The 24,606-nt window shown below is 58.1% G+C and overlaps 7 protein-coding genes and 1 non-coding gene across 12 annotated transcripts; all 8 read left to right on the top strand.

Annotated features, from left to right (window-relative positions):
• Positions 1–1,792: 1,792 nt before the first annotated feature.
• Positions 1,793–11,833, top strand: ABB37_08572 (putative phosphatidylinositol 3-kinase; the record flags this gene model as incomplete). The annotated part of the gene is made up of 1 exon (XM_015807628.1): positions 1,793–11,833. The coding sequence occupies one exon, from the start codon at positions 1,793–1,795 to the stop codon at positions 11,831–11,833; it is 10,041 nt and encodes a 3,346-aa protein (XP_015653710.1).
• A 1,906-nt stretch (positions 11,834–13,739) lies between these two features.
• On the top strand, positions 13,740–15,770 carry ABB37_08571 (putative chaperone protein DNAj; the record flags this gene model as incomplete). Of its 2 annotated transcripts, none has more annotated exons than XM_015807627.1 (1): positions 13,740–15,770. In XM_015807627.1, exon 1 carries the CDS (start codon positions 13,815–13,817, stop codon positions 15,768–15,770), a length of 1,956 nt encoding a protein of 651 aa, XP_015653709.1. In that variant the 5' UTR covers positions 13,740–13,814. The 2 variants fall into 2 exon arrangements, with proteins under 2 accessions (XP_015653709.1, XP_015653708.1); XM_015807626.1 differs by having other exon boundaries at positions 13,748–15,770.
• Positions 15,771–16,136: 366 nt separating this feature from the next.
• Positions 16,137–17,266, top strand: ABB37_08570 (hypothetical protein; the record flags this gene model as incomplete). Of its 4 annotated transcripts, none has more annotated exons than XM_015807625.1 (1): positions 16,137–17,266. In XM_015807625.1, the coding sequence occupies exon 1, from the start codon at positions 16,295–16,297 to the stop codon at positions 17,264–17,266; it is 972 nt and encodes a 323-aa protein (XP_015653707.1). In that variant the 5' UTR covers positions 16,137–16,294. The 4 variants fall into 4 exon arrangements, with proteins under 4 accessions (XP_015653707.1, XP_015653706.1, XP_015653705.1 ...); XM_015807624.1 differs by having other exon boundaries at positions 16,208–17,266; XM_015807623.1 differs by having other exon boundaries at positions 16,237–17,266.
• A 604-nt stretch (positions 17,267–17,870) lies between these two features.
• ABB37_08569 (hypothetical protein) lies at positions 17,871–18,680 on the top strand (the record flags this gene model as incomplete). The annotated part of the gene is made up of 1 exon (XM_015807621.1): positions 17,871–18,680. Exon 1 carries the CDS (start codon positions 17,964–17,966, stop codon positions 18,678–18,680), a length of 717 nt encoding a protein of 238 aa, XP_015653703.1. The 5' UTR covers positions 17,871–17,963.
• Positions 18,681–18,817: 137 nt separating this feature from the next.
• Positions 18,818–18,891, top strand: ABB37_08705. Its single transcript has one exon. It is a non-coding gene; the product is annotated as a tRNA-Ile (tRNA).
• Positions 18,892–19,030: 139 nt separating this feature from the next.
• ABB37_08568 (hypothetical protein) lies at positions 19,031–20,010 on the top strand (the record flags this gene model as incomplete). Its single annotated transcript, XM_015807620.1, has 1 exon — positions 19,031–20,010. Exon 1 carries the CDS (start codon positions 19,111–19,113, stop codon positions 20,008–20,010), a length of 900 nt encoding a protein of 299 aa, XP_015653702.1. The 5' UTR covers positions 19,031–19,110.
• A 443-nt stretch (positions 20,011–20,453) lies between these two features.
• Positions 20,454–22,063, top strand: ABB37_08567 (endo-14-beta-xylanase z precursor-like protein; the record flags this gene model as incomplete). The annotated part of the gene is made up of 1 exon (XM_015807619.1): positions 20,454–22,063. Exon 1 carries the CDS (start codon positions 20,837–20,839, stop codon positions 22,061–22,063), a length of 1,227 nt encoding a protein of 408 aa, XP_015653701.1. The 5' UTR covers positions 20,454–20,836.
• Positions 22,064–22,960: 897 nt separating this feature from the next.
• On the top strand, positions 22,961–24,115 carry ABB37_08566 (endo-14-beta-xylanase z precursor-like protein; the record flags this gene model as incomplete). The annotated part of the gene is made up of 1 exon (XM_015807618.1): positions 22,961–24,115. The coding sequence occupies one exon, from the start codon at positions 22,961–22,963 to the stop codon at positions 24,113–24,115; it is 1,155 nt and encodes a 384-aa protein (XP_015653700.1).
• Between the last annotated feature and the right edge of the window lie 491 nt (positions 24,116–24,606).

Genomic DNA, 24,606 nt, shown 5'->3' with positions numbered 1-24,606 from the left:
GAGTTGAAGAAGAAAAATCAAAAACCGAATAAGCAATTTTCTCTTCTCTTCTCTTTCCCTTTTCTTTAAACGTCTAACTAGAGAAAAAGAAGTCTGTCTCGTTGTGTGCGGGTGTGTTGGTGCACACTTCTTTATTTCGTTTCTTTCTTTTCGTTCTCTGCATTCTCGAGAGAAAACGGGATCTTCTATTTCTCTCCTGTGTTCCCACTTCTCTTCCGGTAATTCACTGAAACAACCAAACACACACACAACCAAACAAAAAACGTTCTTCTTAAAGAAGGAAAAGGGGAAAGGGATAATTTTTCGTCGTCGCGGCGCTTCCTCTTTCCTACTTACTATTTAATCTCCCTGCTGTTCTTTCTATCTCTTTCGGTCTCTTCATGGTGTCCAGTCGACGATAAGCCTTCGTTTCAGTCCTTCTTCCTTTTGGTTTTCTTCTTCATTGTTGCAATATTGCCTTTTGCCTCGCCATTGCATCTCACACTCCCACGCACACACACAAGGGACGCAGTGCGCACGCCTGCTGCACTGCCTAAATTTTAAACTTTTTTGTTGTTGTTGATCTTCACTCTCAGCGCAACTGTCACCACTTTGTTTTGTTTTTTTCCGAAAGACATAAACGCTCCTGTGTTGACTTCTTCGTTGTTGTTTCCTTTTTGTATTCTCCTTTCTCTTTTATTGAGCAGGAAAGGTTGTCGAGTTTGCTGCACTCCTCCCCACCCACCACCCCACCCCCTCTCCTGGGGGTCTCGCATTGGAAGAAGAGAAATTTTTGGCCCTCCTCTTTATCTTTCTCCGTTACTCTTCACAGCGCAGGGCCCTGCCTACCATTCTGGAAAGAAGGAAGCAAGCAAAAAAAAAAGGCGGGGCAGCAGAGTCGCCCGTTGTGCCCATTTTCTTTGTTGATGCCGTTGCCGCTGTTTGGCCTGCTCACTCCTGTCGTCTTTCCATCTCCCATCTTTTGATTCGATTTTCTTTCAGACTTTTTGAACGGACTACACCCTTACACAAGTGCAGCGAGAGGAGAGAAAAAGGGAAAAGAGAAGGACACGTTAACGTCTCCAGCTCAACTGCTTCTCTTTCCTTGATTGTGTTGCTTTGTTTGTTTGTTTTTTTACGGTGACGCGTGCACACACACACACACACACTCCTTGCTCGCCATTCCAGGCCTGAGTACATCATCCATTACCCTCCTTCTCTCTCCTTCCTTCGTTGCCCCGTAGCTCTTTTAAGGAAAACAGAACGGGCCGAAGGAAGGGCGGAAGGTACTGACCGTCTTGTTCATTGAGCCTTCTTTTCTTTTTCTAAGGAGTTACTCGAAGTGTGTCCTCTACACACGCTTTCTATTTTGTTTTCATTTCTGTTTTAGGTGGCACACCCTACAACCAAAACGACAGCCAAAGAGAGGTAGTAACGCAATCTCTTTTTATTTTTCTGATAACGGACAGATTAAAGGTATTTTCATTTCCCCTTTCATTTCTGTTTTTTGCACTCAGCTATCGGTCACAGCATTCAGTCTCCCTGCTCGACTCTCCAACTATATTTTTCATTTTTTTCTCTTGTTCTCGGCTGTTGTTGCTTTCTCTTTTGTTTTGGTAGCTTTGATTTCGTGGTGCCTACTTTTCATTTGTACCTTCCTTTAACTCGCTGCCGTAGAGCAGCTGTTGATATATATATATATATATATAAATTGTTTCCCGCCCGCGTCGCACGCTTTGCTGACGTTCATCGTGTGCGGCTCATAGAAGAGAATAAAGGAAGAATAATAGCTTGGTCTTGAATATCTAGGGCAATGCAGCAGCTACACTGGACCGCACCCGGGCGTGGACTCCCCCCGGCGTCGCACAACGCGCAGCAGCCATCCGCACAAGTCAACTCTGCCTCCCATTTCACCAACCGTGGGCATCTCGCGCTGACGGGCGGCGCAAACGCTGGTGGAGGAAACGGTGGTGGTGTCCCGGTTGTCGTCCCAGCCTCCGGCGCCCCTGTCGGGCACGCCAACCCTGTCGGCAACAACGTGTTCTATGCATCCCGCTTCGCGAACACGCAGGCGACTCCGCAGAGCCCGACCTCTCAGCAGCCATCTCAACAACAGCAGCAAACTCAGCAGCAACAGCAGCAGCAGCGCGCAACGCATCCCCCCGCCAATGCGGGTCCGAGCTCTACCACGGGCGTTGGCACTGGCCACAACGTCGCCGAAATGAATCCCCCACTCGTCGGCCGAGAAGCACCGGCGATCAGCGGAGCCAACTCCGCCGCGGCCCACACGAGCTCCACCGCGACGGGGGTGTTCTTCAGCGGCACCCGCACGAACTTCACCGACATCGGCGGCGCCGCGGCCTACGGGCTCGGCGCGGGTGGGGTGGGCTCGCCCAGCGGCCCCAACGCGAACGCCGCCGGCAACCTCATGGCGGACGCGAACGATGCGGAGGTGAATCAGCTGCTGCGCGAGCTCGAGTGCTCGGTGGACACCCCACACGCTACCGCCGTGCTGCGCGATGCCGTCGACGCAATTGAGGCCCGTGCGCTGGCCAACTTCGACCCCTTGTCGCGTGACACATTTCTTGAGCAGCGCATCCGCGACGTGCTGGCGGAGCTGTCCCGCACGACGAACGAGAAGTCGCTGTTGCTGGCAGTGAACTTCATTGAGGCGCTCATCCCGATCGCCTACACAAGCCCGCAGTCGAAGTTTACCCGTCTCTGCCGAAGTCTTTCAGTTCTGCGGCAGTCCGGCAACGAGAAGGCGGCGCGGGAGTCGCAGCGCGTGTACAAGCTGTTGTTGGAGGCCGATGCGCATTTCCCGGAACCGAACTGGCCGCTCAAGTCGTTTGTGCCGAAGGAGCTGCGCGAGAACTGCGAGCAGGCGCTGCTGCAGCTGCATGGTCGTGTCCAGCAGGCCAAAGCGTCCTTCCCGGCGCAGTTCTTCTCGGTCATGCTTGGCTGTGCCGCGACGGCGGAGGTCAGTCCGCGCTACCTGTCCGGCACCGCACGTGCGCAAGCGATCCAGCTGGGCATGACGCTCGCCGGCAGCCCGGATGAACTGCTCCGCAAGGCAGCCTGCGAGTGCATGGTCGCCATCTTCAGCAACACCACGAGCATGCGGCCGAACGAGCTCGTGGTGGAGAACCGGCGACTCTGCGAGGAGTGCTTCCGGGCCCTGAACGCAAGTCAGCACAACGAAGGGCACATCGTGTCTGCACTGAAGGCACTCCACGCCCTGTTCAGCCGCCGCGGCCTCAGCTCGATCGACAAGCAGGTCCTGCCGCAGCTGTGCGTGCTCGTGACGGAGCAGCAGCGCATGTCCAAGTCGGCCCTCGTCCGCGGCTCGGTCTGCGATCTGATCCCTATCATCGCACCAGTCGACATCGCCGCCGCACCCCGTCGGACGACCTACTGCGCCATCATCATGGAGCCAGTCAAGAACGTGCGAGATGAACGCTTCAAGGCGCACGAGCTACAGAACGTCGCGTCGTTTGTGCTGAGCGTAGGATACCGCGTCTTTGACCCGACCAACCGCACGAACCTGGAATCCATCCTGCACCGGTACATCTCCCGGCCCGAGACGCAGGAGGCGTGCTGGTCGATCATGGCGGCCATCTGCGCCTCCTCCGTGTCCACCGCCGGCGCCGGCGGCGCCGTTGCAGCTGTCAGTCCTATCACGCTCAGCCGCCGGTCGATTCACCGCTCCGCCGCGATGTCGCCGTCCTCCGGCCGAATGAAGACGTCCGACTCGGTGAACATGGCCGGTGCCATCGTCAGCCCCACCACCGTCGGTGCCTCAGGCGACCTGTCGCTTTCCCTGTCCAACGCGGAGGCCGACGCGGTGTCCCGTCACCGCAGCAAGGACAACACCACCGGCAGCTCGCCCAGGATGCAGCAGCAGCACGGCTTTCCAAACGGAAGTGAGACGAATTCGGCCCGGGTAGCCACGACGCGGCACGGGGGGTCGCCCAGCGGCGGCAAGCACAACGACGTCAACGAGGACCAGGGTGGTAACGGTGGCAACGGCGATGACCACAGCAGTGTGGCGGTGGTCTCGACAACCACGGCCGTGCAGTCTCCCGACAGGAGCTCCTGCCTGACCACCCCGGCGACTCCGTCCGCGCCGGTCTTCAACTTCGGCACCACCAGCGCCCACCTCAGCCTTACCATCGACGACATTGTCCAGCGCTGTCTGCCCTACCTCACCCACGCCGTCCTCACCCAGCCCCTCGTCGACTCCCTCCGCGTCATCCAAACCTCCCGCCCACCCCTCAAAGCCGAGGTACAGGCCGCTCTTGATAAGCTGGTGGACAGCGCGCTAATGGAACCGGCGGGCTACGCCCTGACCACCATCGCCGGCGTCCAGCCCTCCGGCAGCTCGCAGAGTTACTCGATGCACGGCCGCGACGGCGACGGCGCCAACGCCGCCCTTAACAGTGGCAACTCCGCCCCGCTGGGTGCGGCCCCGTCCTCGCGCGGGCCGCAGCACCCGCTGGCCGGCTCAGAGCCCAGCACCGTCGCCGCACGACCGGGCTCCAACGGCAACTCTATCGGCACCATGGGTCGTCTGTCGCAGTACTTCCGGCCGGCCGACAACGCCGCCGGGACGCACCGTCGCGAGGACAGCTCCCCCGACCTGGGGCCCTCGACCCCGCTGACGGGCGGCGCAAGCGGCAGCAGAGCCGGCGCCTCTCCTTCGCACGGTCCCACTGCTGCTGCCGCTGCTGGTGGCGGCCCTGGCGGCTTCCTCAGCGTGAACAGCTCTTTCGCGGCTGCGGGCAGCGAGCACATGCACGAGCACTACGGCAGCACCGCTGGCGTGCGCTATTCTCCGATGCCGTCCTCGATCAGCGCCGCCTTTAGCCCGGTTGGGAGTGCACCCCCCTCCCAATCTGCCAACATCACACCTGCGGCGGTACTCGCAGTGCTCAAGAACGACCTCACCGTCGCCTTGAAGGTCTTCTCGGAGCGTCCCGTCACCTCGGTGCAGCACCTCGACGACCTGAAGAGCTACGTGATCGGCTTCCAACACCACGACGACCCGCAGGTGCGCAAGCAGAGCAGCGAAACGATCATTTCGAGTCTCCGGCAGTGGATCGCCTACGCGAAGGAGCACAAGACCTCCACCTACTCCACCCGTGTGACGGAGATTCTGGAGGCGTACATGAAGAACGTGCTGCTGGAGGTGGACCGGCGGTGTCGGCTGTACGAGATCACCCTCCTCGCCAACGCCACCAGTCTGCGTGTCTTTTTGTCCGAGCAGCGCATTCTGTCGTCGCTGCTGAGCTTCCTGAATAGCACCGCACAGGTACGCGAGAAGACGGTGGAGCTGCTGGTGGCCGTCACGCAGGACTCGAAGCCCTCCCCGTCTGTGGTGGCCGTGCAGCAAAGCCTCTACGTCACCGTGGAGTCTTGCGTCGTCATCTTGGAGTTCACCAACGACGTGAACATGCTCCTGCGCAGCATGGCCGACCTGCAAACCTTCACTCGCCTGTGCATCCGTCCGCTGAGCAACCACCTCGGCCGTATCTTTTACGCCTTCCGCAAGCGCATTCTGGAGTCGACAGTGCCGGACGTGGTGCTGCTGTCCCTCCTCAAAACAATGGCGACGATTTTAGAGGCCCTGTCGAAAGAGGAGAAGGTCGTCCTGCAGTACCAGGATGACGTGCTGGAGCTGTACATCCCAATTGTGGACATTCTGAAGCACTCGCCCTCCCCGGTGCTGAGCCACGCCGCCATTAACGTGCTCGTGCACATGAACGAGATGTGTCTGCCAAACTCCACCACCGATGTACGGCAGCAACAGGAGCTAATTGGCTCGCTGGTCAACGTCTACACCGGCAGCTCGTGCACCGTCGAGGAGTCGCTGAGCATGCTGACCCTATTTGGCCAGCTCGGTGCCGTCGATCCCGCCCTGCAGTCCAGCGCCGTGACCGTCAAGAAAAAGGAGGAGGTCGCCATCCAGGATGAGGCCGACCTGGAGCTCACGTACGACTACACTGTCATCGTCTACCGCACCCTCAGCCGCATGCTGGACGCCTCTCTGTCGGACGCTGTCTGCTCGCAGGCGCTGCGCACCCTCCTGCAGTTTATCCGATCAACCCAAGACAAGAAAGACATCGTCGGTGGCGTACACGCCGTCCGCGCAGTGCTGCAGGTCATCAAGCGAGTCACGGACAGCCCCGCCCTACGAGTGGAGGCGCTGCACGTGCTGGCCGCCATCACGGCGATGCGGCACGAACGCATTGCGCGGCTGATGCTTCCTGAGATTGTGGTGCTGCTCGAGCAGCTCTGGACCCCGACGGACCGGCCGCTGTTTCGCGGGGTGCTGGAGGTGGTGAGCGCGCTGAAGCCCGGCAAGCTCTCGGGCAAGGAGCAGTCCGAGTCCTGGGCGTGGCTGTACCCCCGGCTGGTCGATGTCGCCTTCCAGGATCACACCGAATCCCGTGAGTTCTGCCTGCGCGTGGTCGAGATTGTGCTGAACGCGAGCTACATCCCACCGCACTGCATCCCGATTGTGTTTCCGATGCTGATGCAATTTATCCAACAGTCGGACCAGCTCGTCGACGTCCGCAGCCAATCCCTCTGCGCCGCCGTGCACATCGTGTGCGAGCTGAAGGCGGTGCAGTTCTTCTCCTCCCTGCTGCACGGCATCCGCACCTTGACGCGCCACTGTGAGCTGAACGAGGACCTCGGCCCCCGCTTGTCGACGCCGGGGGTGCGGGAGTCGCTGAAGGTGTTGGCGGCCCTGCACCCGAGCGGGCGTGGCACCATCAAGCAGCTGCGCGACCGCATCGGCGAAGGAGAGGATCGCCTGAGCGCCGCAGCAGCAGCCGGCTCGCCGCTGTACACTTCGACGGGGATGCAGGCGGGCAGCATGGTCAGCTTCGTCGGGGCCAACCCGAACACGACGCTGCTGGGCCCGCTGTCCGCCCACGGCAGCAACGGCGTCAGTCCACTCGCCGTGACAAGTATGCCGAACTCCGGCGGGTCGCGCAGCCTCAGCGCGCTGGGCATTGGTTCGCCTACGGGAACGGGGGGCGGCGGTTCGTATCTGCGCCGCACCGTGCCCGAGACGTTCCCCGGCGCGGAGGAGGAAGACGTCTCGTTGAGCCTCGGCGCTGACCAGCCGAGCGGGGCCGCCACGGCCGGTCAGGAGGTTTCGCTCTTCATGAAGCACGTCGAGCTGGGCTTTCGCCTCAAGGAGAGCAAGCTGCGAGAGTGGTTCGTCGAGTTTCAAAAGAGCATCATACTTGTTTCCCCGCATCCCGCCTTCCGCATGATGGTGGATCTGCTCGACAAGCACGATCCCCTTCGCCGCGAGCTCTTTTTGCCCTCTTTCAAGTGTCTTTACGAGTCCCTGACGGCGGACCAAATCAAGAAACTGAACGAGATGCTTACCATCGTGCTGAACTGCTCCGACCACGAGCTGTCGAGCAAGTGCCTCGGCCTCGCGGACTACCTCGACCACAACGAACCGAACCTGAAGCCGGAGGTGCTGGAGGTGGTGCGCTCGCTGCGGCGCGCCGATCACCACCGCATCAATCACTCATCGGAGCCGGACTCGCTGCTCGTCCGCAGCACCGCCAGCAGCAACAACAACGTCCTCACCGTGCGCGGTCGGGGATCGGCATCGAACGTGAACCAGCAGCCCCAACTCTACCCCGCGACTGCAGAAGCCCCGATGAACCACGTCTTCTCCGCAAAGATCCGCGGTCGACCGGCAGCTGCTGCCGCCCAGCGCGGCGCCATGCGTGGAAACTCTCCGAGTATTCAGCCAACGGTGGCCAACCCAGCGAGTCAGAGCACGAATAAAGGGCGTGGCGTCGCCGGCGGCAACCAGAACGGCGACCCGAACCGGAGTAACCCGGACGTCTACGCCTTCGGCAACAACGGCGCCGGCAACACACAGGCGCAGACGGTCGAGCGGCAGATAGCGCCATCGGTTGCAGCCGGTGGTGATGGTGGCGAGGATGAAGGAATGGCGGTAGATGAAGAGAGTGCGTCTGGCAGCTGCTCCCCTGTGGACACCCTGGACGACGCGAGCAGTGAGAAGAAGATCGACGAGGGCACGCCCGCCAACCCTGATCTACCGCAGGTCGACATATCTGGTGTGCCCGGCTTGCAGGCCGCCGGCAGCTACCGACCGCTGGTGTGCTCTGTCGCGCGCAAGGCCGTGTCGAACCAGGCCTACACGCTAAGCCACGGCAGCGGCAGTAGCAGTGACGAGTTCAGCGCGGATAGCCACGACCCGGACGTGCAGCTGACAGGGTCGCACATCCCCGCCCAGCCCAACATGCTCTTCTCCACGGAGGACATCGTCCGCGCTGCGGAGCACACCCGCATGTACGACAAGGCGCTGAGTTACCTCGAGAACCGCCTGCTCGCTATGCTGAACATCTACCGCTACACCAAGATGCCGCGCGATGTGATTCACAAGACGGTGTGGCCCTTGGCATGGCTCTACAGCCAGCGCGAGATGCAAGACTCCGTCGTCGGTCTCTTCCGCGCCATCCGCTACGAGGGCGGGGAGGACCAGGCCGGCTTCGGCTTTGAGCTGCTGCGCTGGTGGAGCCAGGCGCAGCGGACCTACGCGAAGTCCATCACGACGCAGGCGCTGCGCGACATGACGGTGCCGCCGCACATCCTGGAAGGCTACGTGCGCACCCTCACCCTCTGCGGGGAGTGGAACCGGGCTTACGACATCTCAATGCAGGTCAGCTCCCGCCGCGAGGCGTACGTCTCCTCGACCGTGGCACGCTGCGGCGCCACCGCGGCGTGGCTGCTCGGACACTGGGAGGACGTGCAGTTCCTGGCGGAGCGGCTCTCCGTGTCGGAGCGCCACACAACGGCACTGCGCCTCTTCTTCTTGAACGGCGTCGCGTTGCGGAACGCGATTGCGGAGCACAGCAGCGGCGCCTACGAGAGCCTGCGCCACATGATCACACAGTCGAAGCTCGTCATTGATGAAAGCCTGCGCACGCTGCTCCCCCTCAGCTACACGCACGCCTACGAGAGCGTGACGATGCTGCAGCACTTTACTGAGATGGAGGAGATGATTGACTTCTGCCACTGCCGGTCCGCGAAAGGGCGCCAGCAGATGTATGAGCGGTGGAACAACCGCTTCCGCTATTTGAAGCCCGACGCCCTGCAGCCGAGCCTGCGGTCACTAATGCTGCACTCCCTCGTCCTCTCCACCAGCGAGATGGCAGACATGATCCTGCACTTCTGCAAAACGCGCCAGGCGAGCTACCCGGAGTTGACGGAATGGGCCATGAGCTGGCTGCGTCACGGCTCCTTCAGCGGCTGCGGCAGCCGCGTCTCCACGCCGAGCGTGTCGTCGCCGACCTCGGTCGACCACGCCGGGCTGACCATCGACGTCAACTCAGCGGCGTCGCTCGCGACGGTCGACAGCAACCCGAACGTCGCCGTGGGTTTCATCATCCACCTGTGGAGCCGCGGCAAGCGGCAGGAGGCGGTGGAGGCGATGGAGCTCTTCCTGCGTGAGTGCGGCAAAGACCTGGAGGAGAACTACGCTTCGTGCTACGGCAGCGCGCAGCTCCGCCTCGGGACATGGAAGCAAGATCAGCACACGGACTCCTTCTGGCGCCCCGGCTTCCGAGAGGAGGAGCTCGAGCACTTCCACAAGGCCATCCGCGCGATGCCGTCGAGCTACGAGGCGTGGCACAGCTGGGGTTTGATGAACTACCGCATTCAGCAACGTGACCACAACCTCTCCCCGGAGGACCAGCGCACCTTCGTGGAGGCCGCCCATCAGGGCTTCGTCGGGGCCATCTGCCGCTGCAAAGACTCCTCGGAGGCCCTCCCGGCCGTCATGCGTCTGCTGCAGCTGTGGGTAATTCACAACGGTGTGGGACTGCTAAAGGAGACGGTTGCGGACAGCATCTCCCGCATCCCGATTGACCACTGGGTGCAGGCCATTCCACAGCTCATTGGTCACCTCGGCAACGACGACCACGACATTCGCGAGGTGATTTGCATGATCCTGCGCTCGCTCTGCGAAGTGCACCCCCAGGCGACGGTGTTCCCGCTGCTGGTCGTCATGATGTCCGACTCGAATGGCTCCGGCAGCCCCTTGACGGCGAACGACTCCAATCTCTCGTCCTTTGCGAACTCGTCGGAGGCAGCGCCGGTTAACGTGCGCGGCAGCCCCCGGGTGGAGAGCCCGACGACGATGAACAGCAAGAGCCCGATGACACGCAAGCAGGAGATTGTGCAGAGCATCATCCAGCACTGCCCGAAGCGCATCTTCCATGAGGCGGAGGCGGTCGCGAAACTACTGGTGGACGTGTCCGCGATTCCCATCGAGAAAATCCGTGAAAACCTTAGCCAAGTCGCCGCCGCCTGGAACCCGAACGCGGAGTACGAGGAAGACCCGGAGGAGATCTACCGCCGCCTGCAGAACACCATGGAGATCTTCCACGCCAATCGCCGCCACCTGCTCTTCACCGTGGGCGACATCGGCCAGTTTGTGCAGATGGTCATGGTAGACGAGCGCAGCGGACAGCGGGAGAAGGCTGCCGGGGTGGTGAGTCAGCTTGTCGAGGAAATTTCGAAGCACGTCGCCGAGAAGCTCGGCCGCGAGCCGCAGAAGGCAATGGAGCCGCTGCTGCACCTGCGCAACCTTTCCGTCGCCGTCTTTGGCGAGTACGACATCCACAACCGGGACAACTACCCGACCATCGCCTCCTTTAGCTCCAAGCTGGATGTGATTCCCTCCAAGAAGCGCCCCCGCCGCATCCAGCTGAACGGCTCCGATGGCTGCCTCTACACGTACTGTCTGAAGGGCAACGAGGACATCCGCATGGACGAGCGGGTCATGCAACTCTTCGGCATGGTGAACGTGCTGCTGAGCCACACCCGCATCCCAACCAGTGCGTACATCCACCGCTTCCCGGTCATCCCGATCAGCTCCAACGTCGGCCTGCTTGGTTGGGTGGAGAACGCGAACACGATCAATAACACCATCTGCAACTACCGCACCAACATCTCGAACGTGCGCACGCATCAGGAATCGAGCGCGCTGCGCTCCTACGTGGAGTCGTTTGGCAACTGGGACAAGCTCAGCATCATCCAGCGCACGGAGGTGCTGGACTTCGTGATGAACAGCGAGCACTGCGAGGCCGTGGATGTGTCGCGTGCGATGTGGCACCGCGCCAACACGGCGGAGCAGTGGCTGGACCGGCGCACGGCCTTCACGGTGTCCTTGGCGACGATGTCCATGGTGGGCTACATCATGGGTCTGGGCGACCGCCACCTTGGCAACATTCTCATCTCGATGTCGACGGGCAAGGTGGCGCACATCGACTTTGGGGACAGCTTTGACGTGGGCCGGCTGCGGCACGTGCTGCCCGAGACGGTTCCTTTCCGCCTCACGCGGATGCTCACGAATGCGATGGAGGTGTTTGGGGTGGACGGCGTCTTCCGCGCCTTCGCGACGCGGACGCAGACCACGCTGCACAAGAATCGTGATAGCATCATGGCCCTCCTCTCCGCCTTCGTCTACGACCCGATCGTGCAGTACAAGGGGAAGATGAAAAACGTGATGGAGAAGAGTCGGTCGCCGCAGGACGTGGTGGAGCGGATCCGCAACAAACTGCGCGGGATGGAGATGGCGGTGAACCGCAGCGAGGTGAACATCTTCAACACCACGCAGGACAGCTGCCGCAGGCCGGATTTGCTGTACATGTCGACCGCGTTTGATGATCCGGCGATACGAAAGCAGACCTTGGCGATGTCGGCGGAGGAGCAGGTGAGCTTCTTAATTGACGAGGCAACTCGTATAGACAACTACACAACGTTGTACTTTGGCTGGGGCCCGCTGTGGTAATTTTATTGGATGTGTGCGTGTGTGTGTGTGAAGCCGTTTAACATTGCTCTCTGACCAGAGCGTAACGAACCTTCGGTGTAAGTGTGTTTGGGGTTGCTCCTGGTGTATTACGGTGCATATTATTGTTTCTCTTTAGGATGATTATTATTATTTTATTTTCTATTTCGTTGAGTTGGATTTCTCGTCTTGAACCGTTGTTCATTATTACTACTACTATTATTGGAGTGGGAGGAGCGTTGGCTCTTCCCTTTTGCACACCTACAGAAGATTTACGTTGATTCATCTGCTTGGTAATTCCTGTCGCCGTAATGCTTTTTTTTCCCCTTTGTATTGTTGTTGTCGTCTTCATCGTCTTTATTTTTCTTCTTCTTCTTTTTCCTCGCGGGCGTACATCTCTGCGCTCCAAACTGAGCTGCACATTGAAAACGATAATATTTTTTTAAGCAGTCTCTTATTTACTTGCTTTCACCTTTTGCAATTGCCGCCATCGTCTCTTCGCTTTCTGGTTTTGAACTTTTTCAATTTAAAGTCCAGGTCTGTCTCTTTAGCGTAATATTGTTGTTGTTTTTTTCCCTCCTGTTGTGTTCGTTCTAACTGCGACGACGGAACGTAGCTAACTTAACGGATAAGCTTCTGTCTTACTTTCCTTTTTCTGAGCGCGCAGCCTTTCTTCGTTCTCTTGTTTTTGTTTAATACCTCCCCCCCCCCCTGGTACAGGTAACCCAACAAAAGACGTCCTAACTTTACTTTTAATAAAACTTGATAAATGTGGAAACGCAGGAAGCTCCGCGCAGAGATGGTGGTTTTCATGTGGGCGTGCGTACAACATCCCAAACTGGTGATTCTTTCCAACAAACAAAAAAGAATTGGGTTTGGGGCGACGAGGCCCGTGTGCATACGCGTGTATGTGTGATCAGGAAAAAAAGAAGGCTGCTGTTTCGCTGATCAAAGCGTCACAGTCATATCGTGTTTGATGATGTTGTTGTTGCTGTTGATTGCTTTGTTTCCTCAAACGTCAAGTCCAATCATTTCGTTGTGTTTTCTCCATGAATAAACACCTCTCACGCCCCCACAAAAGAGAACAAAGAACGCGATAGTTCACTTGCCTTTCCACAGCGTCGGCGGCACAGTGGTGTTGTCCTTCATTTGCTTCCTTGGCGCCGTCTTCTTCATTTCATTTTTCCGGTTTTTCTTTTGTAAAAAACTTTTAAAAAACGTTTACTTTGCCGTCTTTTTTTTCCTTGCTGTTATATCTTGTGTTTCACGCAGTTTTCGCCAGCATCACTGCTTGTTTGTTTGTTCGGTGTTGTTGTTGTTGTTTTGCTCTCTCTTCTATTTCTTTTCTTTTCTTTCTTTCATTTCTCTTTATTCTGTACATAAATCTTGGCGATTCGTCGGCGTGTCTGTGCCCGATAGTGAGAGGAACTCGACCTGGTATTTGCTCTTCGGTACCTCAGTGGTGCTTTGACATCGAAAAAGGCACGCATATAACAGCAGTGGTTATTATTATTATTATTATTATTATTATTATTATTATTATTGGTAAGCGTGTGTCTGTGTGTGTGTGTGTACGAACGTCAAACTGTGTCTTAACAGGAAGACACGACACGTTCACACAGGTGTTGTGAACCCGAAGAGCCTGGAAGTGGTGTTGGACAGCGTGCGTGCGAAGCATTCGGCGTAAGTCTGTTGACTTCTGTTCTTCATGCATGTAAGGTCATCTTTCAGTTGACACTCCTGTCCGTTGTGAACCGTGGTGAACCTCACGGTGCTGCGTACGATGCGCATCACGGCGGCGGCCACACACGGCGCTCTCCACATGGCTCATCGAGCTGTGCTCTCTGCTGATGTCAACGCCCCTCCCTCATCCGCATTTCCTTTTCTCCCATCTTCCACGTTCGCATCAGCGGCACAGCTCTTGTTGTGTGTTTGTTTGTTCTACAAGCAAAAACAATTTTTTAAAAGTAACATCAAGCAGGCAATGCAGATGCTCTCCCTCACCCTCCCCTCCCTCCAGTCCGGAGAGAAGGCGCTCGAGTTTCAGGTTGATGACCCGCCGCAGCTCCAGCCCTGGATCGCGACGTACCGCCTCATCCCACAAGGCGAAGCCTTCTGCCGCACGGTAGCACTGACCACGCAACTGCGCCACGAGGACATGCGCACGCAGCAGGCCCACGCCGATCCAAATGTGGCGAGGCAGTGGGCGGCGGAGGAAGCGGACGGTGGTGCGGCAGGCGCGGACAACATCAACGGCAGCGGCGGCGATGACGGCGACGACGGTGCTGGCGAGGGAGGACGCTTCCAGCCCTCCTCCCGCAAGAAGAAGTTCGTGAAGCTGACGGATGAGGATCTGCTGGTGGACTGGTACGATGTGCTGAAGCTGGAGCAGCAGGACGGTGCCACGGAGGAGCAGATCAAAGCCGCCTACCGCCGCCGCTGCCTCGAGACGCATCCGGATAAGCAGCAAAACCACTCCGACGAGCTCTTCAAACAAGTTCAGCGCGCCTTCGACATCCTCGGCGACCCGGACACCCGGCAGACCTACGACTCCTCCCGGCCGTTCGATGACGCGATCCCCGCCGAAGTGGTGGAGGAGAAAGTCTTCTACAGCTCCTTCGGACCGGTGTTTGAGCGTAACAAGAAGTGGAGCAGCGTGCCGGGCGTGCCGTCGCTCGGTAACGATAAGACCCCCTACGCCGAGGTACTCCGCTTCTACGATCGCTGGACGGGCTTCCAGAGTTGGCGCGACTTCTCCCACCTCGCCGACATCGAGGAGATCGACGAGGGGATGTGCCGGGAGGAGAAGCGCTACTACCAACGGGAGAACCAGCGTCAGCTGAGTCACTTTCACAAGGAGGAGCAGAAGCGCATTCGCACGCTCGTCGATCGGGCGCGCCGCAACGACCCGCGCCTGCGCCGCCACCGCGAGGAAGAGGAGGGGAAGCGGCAGAAGGAGGTGCAGGAGAGGGAGGCGTTCCGCCAGCAGCTCGCCGCCGAGGAGGAGCGCCGCCGTGCCGAGGAGACCCGCAAGCAGAAGGAGAAGGAAGAGGCCGAGGCGCGGGCGCAGCAGCAGGAGAAGCAGGCGATGCGCGAGGCCCAAACGGCCGTATTGGGTTTCCTCGGAGAGCACGGACTGCTGGAGGAGATCGCAACAAACAAGCTCTTCGCCGACCGCGTGCGTCGCCCGAACGTGCAGTGGATCTTTTCCAAGGTCACCTCCGCCGCCGCTGCGCAGAAGCTGCGGGATGCCATCCTCGCCGCCAGCCCCACCCGCGTCCCGCGCACCGATGACGACCCGCGCACGAAGGAGTTCGAGGGCGCGGCGCAGGTGGAGGCGGTGCTGCGCTTCAACGCCCTCATCGCCAAGATGGAGCAGCACTGCGGTGTGAACCGCTACGGCGAGGCCGTCAAGAAGGCGAAGGAGGGTGGCGACGCCGCTGCAAAGAAGAAACAGGCGGCGGCGCCGGCCTCACCCGTGGCAGCAGGACCGGAGTGGACGGACGAGGACCTCGGTCGCCTGCAGAAGGCCACCGCGAAGTACCCGCCCGGCTCGGTGGACCGCTGGATCAAAATCTGCGACGTGCTGCGGCACAAGTTCACGGAGGAGCAGGCGATGGCGAAGGTGAGCGAGCTGACGGCAGCGCTGCACCACGCCGGCTCTGGAAATCCGACCGCGTCGGCAGCAGCGGCCTCCGTCTCGCACGCGTCTGCAGCTGGCTCTGGCACCCCGGCATCCGTGGCGGGTACCACGGCGGCGGCGGCGGTGGAGGAGTGGTCGATGACGCAGCAGAAGCAGCTCGAGCAAGGCCTCCGCGATCTCAAAGACTACAAGGAGAAGGACAAGTACCAAAAGATCGCGAAGATGGTGGAGGGCAAGACGGCGAAGGAGTGCTTTGACCGCTTCAAGTTTCTCTGCTCCGTCAACAAAAAGAAGTAAACTGGATGCCACATTGTTCCTCTTGTCCTCCTCCCTTTTAAAAATAAACAGTGTCACAAGTAACGTCGTAATTACTGTATTAAATCGCAAAAACTAACCCGTTTTGGTTGGCTCATCGTATCTTCGGAACACGACAGGCAGAGCATTAAAAAGCTGATCCCCCTCTTAAAAGCACCTTCACAAGGAGAACATCATTGTTTCTTTTTCGTGTTTAAACACAGTTGGTGCTTTGCCACCCTCCGGGAATTTTTACGTGCAACGCGTCGTCTTGGCCTGCCCCCCCCCCCCCCCGTCCTCCTTGCGGAACAGGAGCCATCGGCGCGTTTAAGCGGGAATTCATCTCGCTTCTCACCCGCCTGTTTTGAAGATCAGTTTACGCGCTGAATGTCGATCATGGTTCCTCTTCTTCTTTACTTGTGTGTGTGTGCTCCTGATTAGCGCTGATTACACATCTTTTGTTTTTCTAGGGGCTTTTCGTACGACGTAGGGGAGCAGCCTTACCTTTCAAGTCATTTCATCTCGCCATGACCTTCACTCCACAGTCACCCAGCATCAACTTCGCCTCTCCCAGCAGTGCGGCGGGGAGCGCCTTCCTGGACCGCGGCGACCCGAACGCGATGATGCTGCAGATGGGTCTGAGCTACGGTCAGAACATCCTGCAGCATCACCTGCAGCAGGGCGAGGCGGGACTGGCATCGTACATGCCCTTCATCCGCGCCATTCGCAACTACTTCGCCGTGGACAACACCTACGTGAAGCGCAAGCTGGTGATCTTGACGGTGCCGTTTCTGACCAAGTTTGCGCGGAAGCCGGCAGCCGGCGGCGAAGGCGAGTTTGGCGGCGGCGGTGGCGGCACCAGCGGTGAAAACTCGGAGCAGATCTTTGGCGGTCCACCCGGGACGCCGTCATCCATGTACCCCGCTGGGTCTCCCGCGACTCGGTTTGGTCCCTCGCAGGTGTCTGACAGCAGCAGCAGCCCGCAGGTCCCAACCCTCCCGATCAACGACGTGTTCGCCTTCGATCTGTACATCCCCCTCATGAGTGTGATCACCTACATCGTCCTCGCTGCCTTCATCGACGGGGCGAACTCTCTGCAGCGCGAGATCACGGCGGAGTCACTCATGTCCACGGCGTGGGTGATCGGCATTTGGTTCTTCTTGGAGTTTCTAGTTATCAAAGGCCTCGCGTACGCCTTCCGCGTTGTGCCAAACTCGCCGCTCTGCGAGATTGCCTCGTTGTGCGGATACAAGTACGTTCTCCTCTGCATCGGCGTTCTCGTCGCCCAGGCGCTCCCCCCGGGCCGCCTCTACAGCGGTCTGGTGGTACTGTACGGCCTGCTAGCGCACGGCTTCTTTACGCTGCGCGTGGTGAGTCTGCGCCACGTGCGCGATGACGGACGAGTGCCGCCGCGAGCACGCGTGTACGCGTACGCCTGCGCAGCAGCGCAGATACCTGCGTTTCTCTGGATGTTCGTGCGACCGCTGTACACCAATTAGGCAAGTGTTTTGTTTTCTTATCTTTTTTTGGAGGCGTCCTGCCCTCAACGGCCTTCTTCGTTCCTCCCTCTCTCTCTCTCATACGTAAGGCGCGTGGATCAGGTCGAGGTGAGGAAGAAAAGGAGAAAAAAAGGGAGAAGGAAGCAGACGGTGTACGCTCCGATGAGGGCGTGGGTGGGTCTATTTGATGAGTAGTAAGTATGTGGGCTTTCCTTTTCCACTGTAGATATCTGCACCATTTATTTTTTTTAACAAATATGATGCGTCGGTTTGCTGTGTTGATGTCGCCGTGCGTTGGTGTTTTTTCGCTCTTCTTTGAAGTTTTTAGTGTTGCGGAAGCACCGAAGAGAAACTGAAACCGCGCAATCGCTTGCTGGCGTGTGGGGCGTCGGTTAACGGCACTCGCACGTTGATTGACTCCGCTCCAATGCTTGAAGAAGTTATCGCAGCTCGAATCGGAGGTTTCACTCGCCGAGAAAGGGGAGGGGAGTTTGTGTGTTTTGTTTCTCTCGATTTCACTTCTTCTTCTTTGATGCTACCGCCATGAACTTGGGTCTCTCCACAACTTCATTCCTCTTTTTCCTTTGACCTTTTGTTGCTATAAGTATTATTGTGGAAGGAGCGACGCGTTGACAGGGACACAGTTGAAAAAGGGGGGGGTAAAACAACTTGGAAACGCAACTCCTGCCCCGCAAACATGTCGTGGAACTTAAAGGGCCGTGCCGCCATCGCGGCCTTCGATCCGCCCACGCGCTACCGCATTCTCAACTCCCACACCATGACGCGCTGCACAAACAAACCGCTTCTGTGGGTGCTGGAGGAACTGTGCAACTTGCGCTCTTTGGGCGGTTTGGCCGGCCCACTGCACGCCGCGGACCACTTTATCTGCCTCGTGGCCCGTCTCCTGCAGATTTGTCCTGCCCCTGCCATCGTGCGCGTGATGCTAGAGCAGGAGGTGCACAAGTACATGCGCGCCGCCGCTCTCGTGCTTATTCGTCTGATTGGAAGTGCGAGCTTTCAGAAGGAGGCCCTGCGGATTGGCTGGGACGACTACCGGAAGCTGTGCCTGTACGGTAGCGACCCCGCGCAGGAGTGGGCGGAGTCCACCACTACCGCTGATGCCGATACGGCCACGGGCCACGCCAACACGCTGTCATCGTCACTGCTGCCGCTTCAGCAGAAGCGCCCTCGCACAGAGGCGGAAGGCGGCGCGGAGAACCGCGACAGCGCGCCGCAACCGCCGCGTTACTGGCTGGTGCGGCTCGACGAGTTCACGGACTACCTCTTTGGCACGGCTCCGCTGCCCGACGGGCTGGGTGCCGAGCCGGTCGCCGCCGAGTCCGGTGCGGGCCGTTCACGAACGCTGCCTGCGCACGTCTTTATGGGCATCCAGCTGCCGGCTCTGCTCTTGTAGCGGCTCTTGTGCGCGTGACCATTGCTGATGCAGGTGTGTTGTCGCCCAAAAAAGGACAGAAAAGAGAAGTGAAACGAACTATGGTGACAAGCTTTTTTTTGTCAGCGACGCGAAGTTGCTTCCGCAACGTCCCTGAAGCTCTCATAGCTCAGTCGGTTAGAGCGTGGGTCTAATAAGCCCAAGGTCACAGGTTCGACCCCTGTTGGGAGCACTTTTTCCCCCACCAGAGCCGGCCCCCAACACCGCCACCGTCAGGAAGAGCACGCAGCACCCACCGATCACGACCTCGCCCACCTCTCTACCTCCTTTTCTTTCCCTTCTCGTTTGTTGTTGTGTGCGTACCCGCTCAAGACGACATCTTTTTTTCTTTTGTAGTTAAGGTTTGTTTACCTCTTTATCAATAAATAGGCTGCTCGCATCCAGTAAAACCATGCAGCACCTCGACCTGGAGCAACAGCTGCGTCTTCGGCAGACGCAGCAGACCACCTCACTCAGCACCAGCGCTGTGCCGCCACTATCCTATCTCCACAGCACATACCACGCAGCTGCCAAGGACGTCATCGTCTTTTTCGCGGGTCTTCCTGTCGTCACTGCGGTGTTGTTCGTCGCCGTGGCTCTCCTCGCCCGCTCTAAGTCCTTTGCCAACCTTGCCAAGCTGATGAAAGAAAATCATCACCGCACCAACGCGGGCCTCATCGTGGCCAACACCACGCCCACGACGTTCTCGCTCTGCATGGCCGCATGGATGATCCTCCTCGCGTTGCAGACCGTCTGCAATGTACTGCGCGGAGTCGCCCAACAGCACTACCGCAGCGTGCAACACACCAACGCGTCTGCCCTGGCGGATCTCTCCGTGCTGCACACCCTGCCGATGGAGGAAGTGAGTCCTCAACCCATCTGGGGGCTCTCGGCGAACATGACCGCGCTATACCCGTCGCTCCTGCGGTGGTCCATGACGCCGACCGCGTTCGTTTTCGCGGCGCAGTACGCGGGAATGGTCTGCATGTGGTGCTACGTCTTCTTTGCCGGCCACCCGCTCGAGGCTGGCGTGTTTGGCGCCTTGGTTGCCTTCTTCCCCAATTTCTATGAGGCGCTGCTGCTCAACGGGAACGAGCCCGATCGCTGGCCGGTTTGGGTGACCCTCGTCAGTTTTCTTCTCAGCCTCGCGTGTTTGTGGGCGTTTGGCGCGCCGGTCGTCCGACGCGAGTACCGCGAGTTGAAGCGTGAGATGCAGGGCCACACGGCGGAGGCGTTGTATAAGGACCGCCCCGAGCTGCGCGAACTCCGGGCACGCGCTGGCCATCTCCCGAAGAAGCCGAAGCAGAAGTAGCGTACAAAGAAAGAGAGGGAAGACCAGTGCGTTTGCGGTGTCTCGCTTTTTAGTAGTGCGCGACCGCTGCCCCGTCCGCACGATGGATAATGGCGATCAAAGTAAAATAATAGGTCTTTAAGTTTGTGGTCCGCAGGAATTGTACGAGAAGGGAGGATTTCTGGCACACGAGTGCGTCGCGTACGTGACAATTCCTCTTCTTTTTCGGGAGAAGTGAAGTGTCCCGAAGCAACGAAATGCGTTCTCCTTCTTCTTTCTGAGTGTTCAGCCACACTCCCTCGCTGCTCTCGAGGCCGTTTTACACACCCCACAGCGTCTTCTCCTCCCTCTCCTAAACTGCTACTGAGCACACAACTCTTTCGCTTCTCTCCTCTTGTATCTCACGACCAACCGCAAAAAAAACTCTGGAATATATATTCGTCGACGTACATCGTCGCGCTCCAGTCAAGTGAATTTTTCCGCCTCAGGAGACCTCTTCTCTCTTCTCTCATTTGTTATCTTTTTTTAAATAAATCTGTACTTCTGTATATAAACATCTTCCTATCGTGTCTCCCCCCACTCGACAAACACTTGTATCATTCACCGCCCATTACACAAAAAGTCCATCAAAAAGTAAAAACACATCTGTTAAGCTCCAAGTTCGAATTCAATACACAACAAGCACGACGTGCGTTATACGCGTGTGCCGATCCTCCTACACCAACATACATACGCTTACACGTACCTTATACCGCCCCCTCCCGGACTCCATTACTTAACTATTTCTTCTACCCCTCACCTTGCCCTGCCCTTGCTCTATCGACTGCTTCACTTTTCTCCTTCGTCAATGTCCACCGCCACCATCAACCCCGCTCCGCTGCAGACCGCACCGTGGACCTCCCCCACGCAGGCACCACACCTCGCCTCCCATCAGTCACCCCCGGCCGTTCCACCGTCCCCGGCCTTTCCCCTGCGTGATGAGGAAGGCGTCACGTACGTCGGCGATGCCGCCGGGACTGTGCATTATCACTTTTACTTCCCCAAAGCAAGCTTTGTCTCCGTCGTGCCATCGAGCACCACAACGCTGGAGGGCGACGTCGACGAAGCCCGCACCACCGTCCACCCCGCCGTAGCCCTGAAGAAACAAATGGGAGGCGCTTGGTGGGGAGAGGCGGCCTATTCTGTTGGTCTGCACAAGGTGTTTCTTCTCGTCGACGGTCGCGCCGTGCTCACCCCGCACCTCCCTGTCACCTGCGAGCGCAACGAGGAGCTCGTCAATTACATCGATGTCCCGCCGCCTGACGAGTCGAACAACTACTACTTGATGCGACCGCGCACGGAGCACGGCAGCGTGGCACAGGAGTACATCACCTCTTACACCACAGACACGGTGGAGGAGGTGCTCGTCTACCTGCCGCCCTCCTACCACAAACCCAGCAGTGCGACGCGGCGGTATCCGGTGCTATACCTTCTCCACGACGACAGGAATCACGGCATGGGCAGTCTGCAGCATGGCAAGGTGAACATCATCGCCGACAACCTCATCGCGGACGGCAAGATGACGGACATGATCATCGTGATGAAGAACAACGCCAACGGGCTCTACGCTGACCCCTTAACCCACGACATCACGCAAATGTGTGACGACTTGACGGAGGACATCATCCCCTACATCGACAACCGCTACCGCACCCTCGCAGACCGCGATCACCGCGCCATCGCCGGCCTCTCCATGGGCTCCATGCACGCCAGCCGCCTCAGCATCACCCGCCCCGATCTGTTCGCGTACGCCGGCATCTTCTCCGGCTTCATGCGCACCCTCTGGAGCGACATCAGTACCAACGACGATCACATGGATGTGCTCCGCCGCGATCCCGCTGCCTACCAGAGCGCCATGAAGGTGCTCTTCCGTTGCATTGGCGACGAAGACGAGTTCATCTCCCGCTTCGAGGAAGACGACGCGATACTGGCGGAGCTGGGTGTGAAATGCACACGGCGCATCTACAAGGGACCGCACAGCTGGCACGTGTGGCGTCAAGCCGGGTCAGACTTCTTGACAATGATCTTCAAATAAAATGTATCGTTCCTTGCATCCTGTGTTTCGTGGTGCTGCCTCGTCTTTCCGACACCCCATTACCTGGACGGCTCACAGCTCAGATTTCGATTAAATCCGATCTTTCTTTTTCCTGTGGAAACATGCGTGTTGCGAACAACGAGCGTGATGTTGCATCAAAATCTTATTTTTGTCCCCATCAGTGTCTTACATTTTTTTTAGTTTTGGCAGAACAGGAAAGGAGGTAGAGTGCTGCTGATTTGCCTTGCTTGATGGCGCATTTGGGCCAGCACGGTCATCTCCAGCGACGCCTCCACTGTTGTACTGCACGGTTGCGTCGTGTAATGGCTGCTGGAAACGCACCTTTTTTTATGTTGTTTATATATGTATATATACCAGGAGTTCAGTGATGTTGGCGGGCTAGCTATCGAAGCAACAAGACACTACACCCCGCACCCTCATCTCCTCGGTTCTTCTCTCTTTCTTTCTCTCTTGAAAAGCGTCTGGAGCGTCCCGTCAACGAAAAGAAAGAAATACGACAAGGGATCCTCTTTTGTGTGGACCAACTACCCAACGTCTTCGTCGATCACCGAGAAGCCGGAAGCGTTGCTTTTGAATGCTGTGTGCGACTATTTCATAGGCACGTTGAAAGGGTAGAAATTCTTGCCGAACAAAAACCATCACGGGTTTCTTTCCTTCGGTTTGCGGCTGCATTGCTGTGTTCTCGTTGTTTCTCCTCGAACTCACCCCAACTCTCCGCACGTGTTTTCTGTGCTATCAATCCTCCCCTTTGCCTCGTTTTGCGCTGTCGGGCTGTAATCCATGAGCCAACGGCGCTCAAAACCTCAAAGTATCATACCCTTCTCTGCTCTCTTGTTGGTCACGGGCCGAAGAGCCATTCCAGTGACGTGCCACACAATGACCTCTAACCCCGCCCTTTCCTCGGAAGCGCTCGCGTTCCGCAGGGACACCTGTCTCATGGCGAAGCACATCACCGCTATCTGCGGCTTGCCGAGCAACCCGGTCAAGGAAGGTGTCACGTACGACGGCGACGCAGACGGCACTGTACACTATCAATTCTACTTCCCCAATGCCTCGACGGTGTCCGTCGTGACCTTCGACACAACTGTGTCGCTGGAAAAGAGCGCAGAGAAAGGTGTCTGGACCGGCACGGGACACTACCCACCGGGTCTGCAGTGCTTGAACCTCTTCGTTAATGGCCACGATGTCTGCTCTCCGTACCTCCCTTTCGCCTACAACTACAGCCGCCCCATCAACTACATTGACGTGCCGCCAGTAGACCTGGAGCATTGTTACTATTTGATGCGACCGCGCATCGAGTACGGCACCGTGGCACATGACCTCTTCTCCACCTCCGAGGACACCCAGGAGGCTCTCCTCATCTACCTGCCGCCGTCGTATCGCAAGACCGCCAACGCCACCCGCCGCTACCCGGTGCTTTACCTGCAGCACGGCCTTGGCGAGAACGAGAACGCGTGGGTGCAGCACGGCAAGCTGAACATCATCGCCGACAACCTCATTGCGGACGGCAAGATGACGGAGATGATCATCGTGATGGGAAATGGCATGATGTACACGCAGGACGGCGTGGTAGACCCATTCGGCTACGTGGACCGTCTCGTGAAAAACGTAATCCCGTACGTGGATGGCAACTACCGCACCCTCGCAGATCGCAATTACCGCGCCATGGCCGGTCTTTCTATGGGCTCTACCCAGGCGACCTATGCCACCATGCAGAACCCGCATCTCTTTTCTGCCGTTGGCATCTTTTGCGGCTTCTTGCAGCTGAACTGGAGCAACGAGGTCGCCAAGCGGGAGGAGTACTTCGCCGAGTTCAAGGCGAACCCGCAGGCCTATCGCGACGCCATGAAGGTCATCTTCCGTGCTATGGGCGACACCGACTCCTACATCCGTATCTTTGAGGACGATAACAAGATCCTTGACAGCCTTGGCTTCAAGGAGGATGTGCGCAAGATGTATGCGGGTGCGCACTCATGGCAAGTGTGGCGCATGTGTGCCACGGACTTCTTGCCTCTCCTTTTCAAGGGCTAGCGTGACGAGGAGTTATTTTTATTATGCTTATTGCATAGTCTGCGAGTGTCAGGTAACTCATACCCGCGCACGATGAAGCACTTTTCTTTTTCTTTTCTTCTTCCTTCCAGCAGCGGCCGAACGCAGTTCATTTGTTTTATTAAAGCCTGAACGAGGAATGATTGAATGTATGGATAGTGATGAGAAGTGAGTAGCGTCTGTGATCCTTTGTTTCAGCCGTTTTCCCTTTTCCCTCTTTCACAACGACAGTTTTCGGCTGTCGTAATTCTTCGTTCTCTCTTCTCCCGCGCGCCAAATGCCACCGTCCTGTTGTATGGGTCGCTCTACGCAATGAGTAAGAAGAGAGGAGTGAGGCAGGAGCGGAGAGAGTGAGTCAGCATCGTGCAGTGGGAGCGACATGTGGCGGCCGCAGAGACTTGGCGGCCGAAGGAGCAGACATTCGCGCGACTACAATCGCCGCCCGCGTAACATGCGTTCCGGCGGGCCCCGAA

This window comes from Leptomonas pyrrhocoris (assembly GCF_001293395.1).
Source record: "Leptomonas pyrrhocoris isolate H10 chromosome Unknown, whole genome shotgun sequence".
NCBI classification, from domain to species: domain Eukaryota; phylum Euglenozoa; class Kinetoplastea; order Trypanosomatida; family Trypanosomatidae; genus Leptomonas; species Leptomonas pyrrhocoris.
Note: the sequence above shows the minus strand (reverse complement) of the source record. Positions and strands in the feature narration are given on the sequence as shown.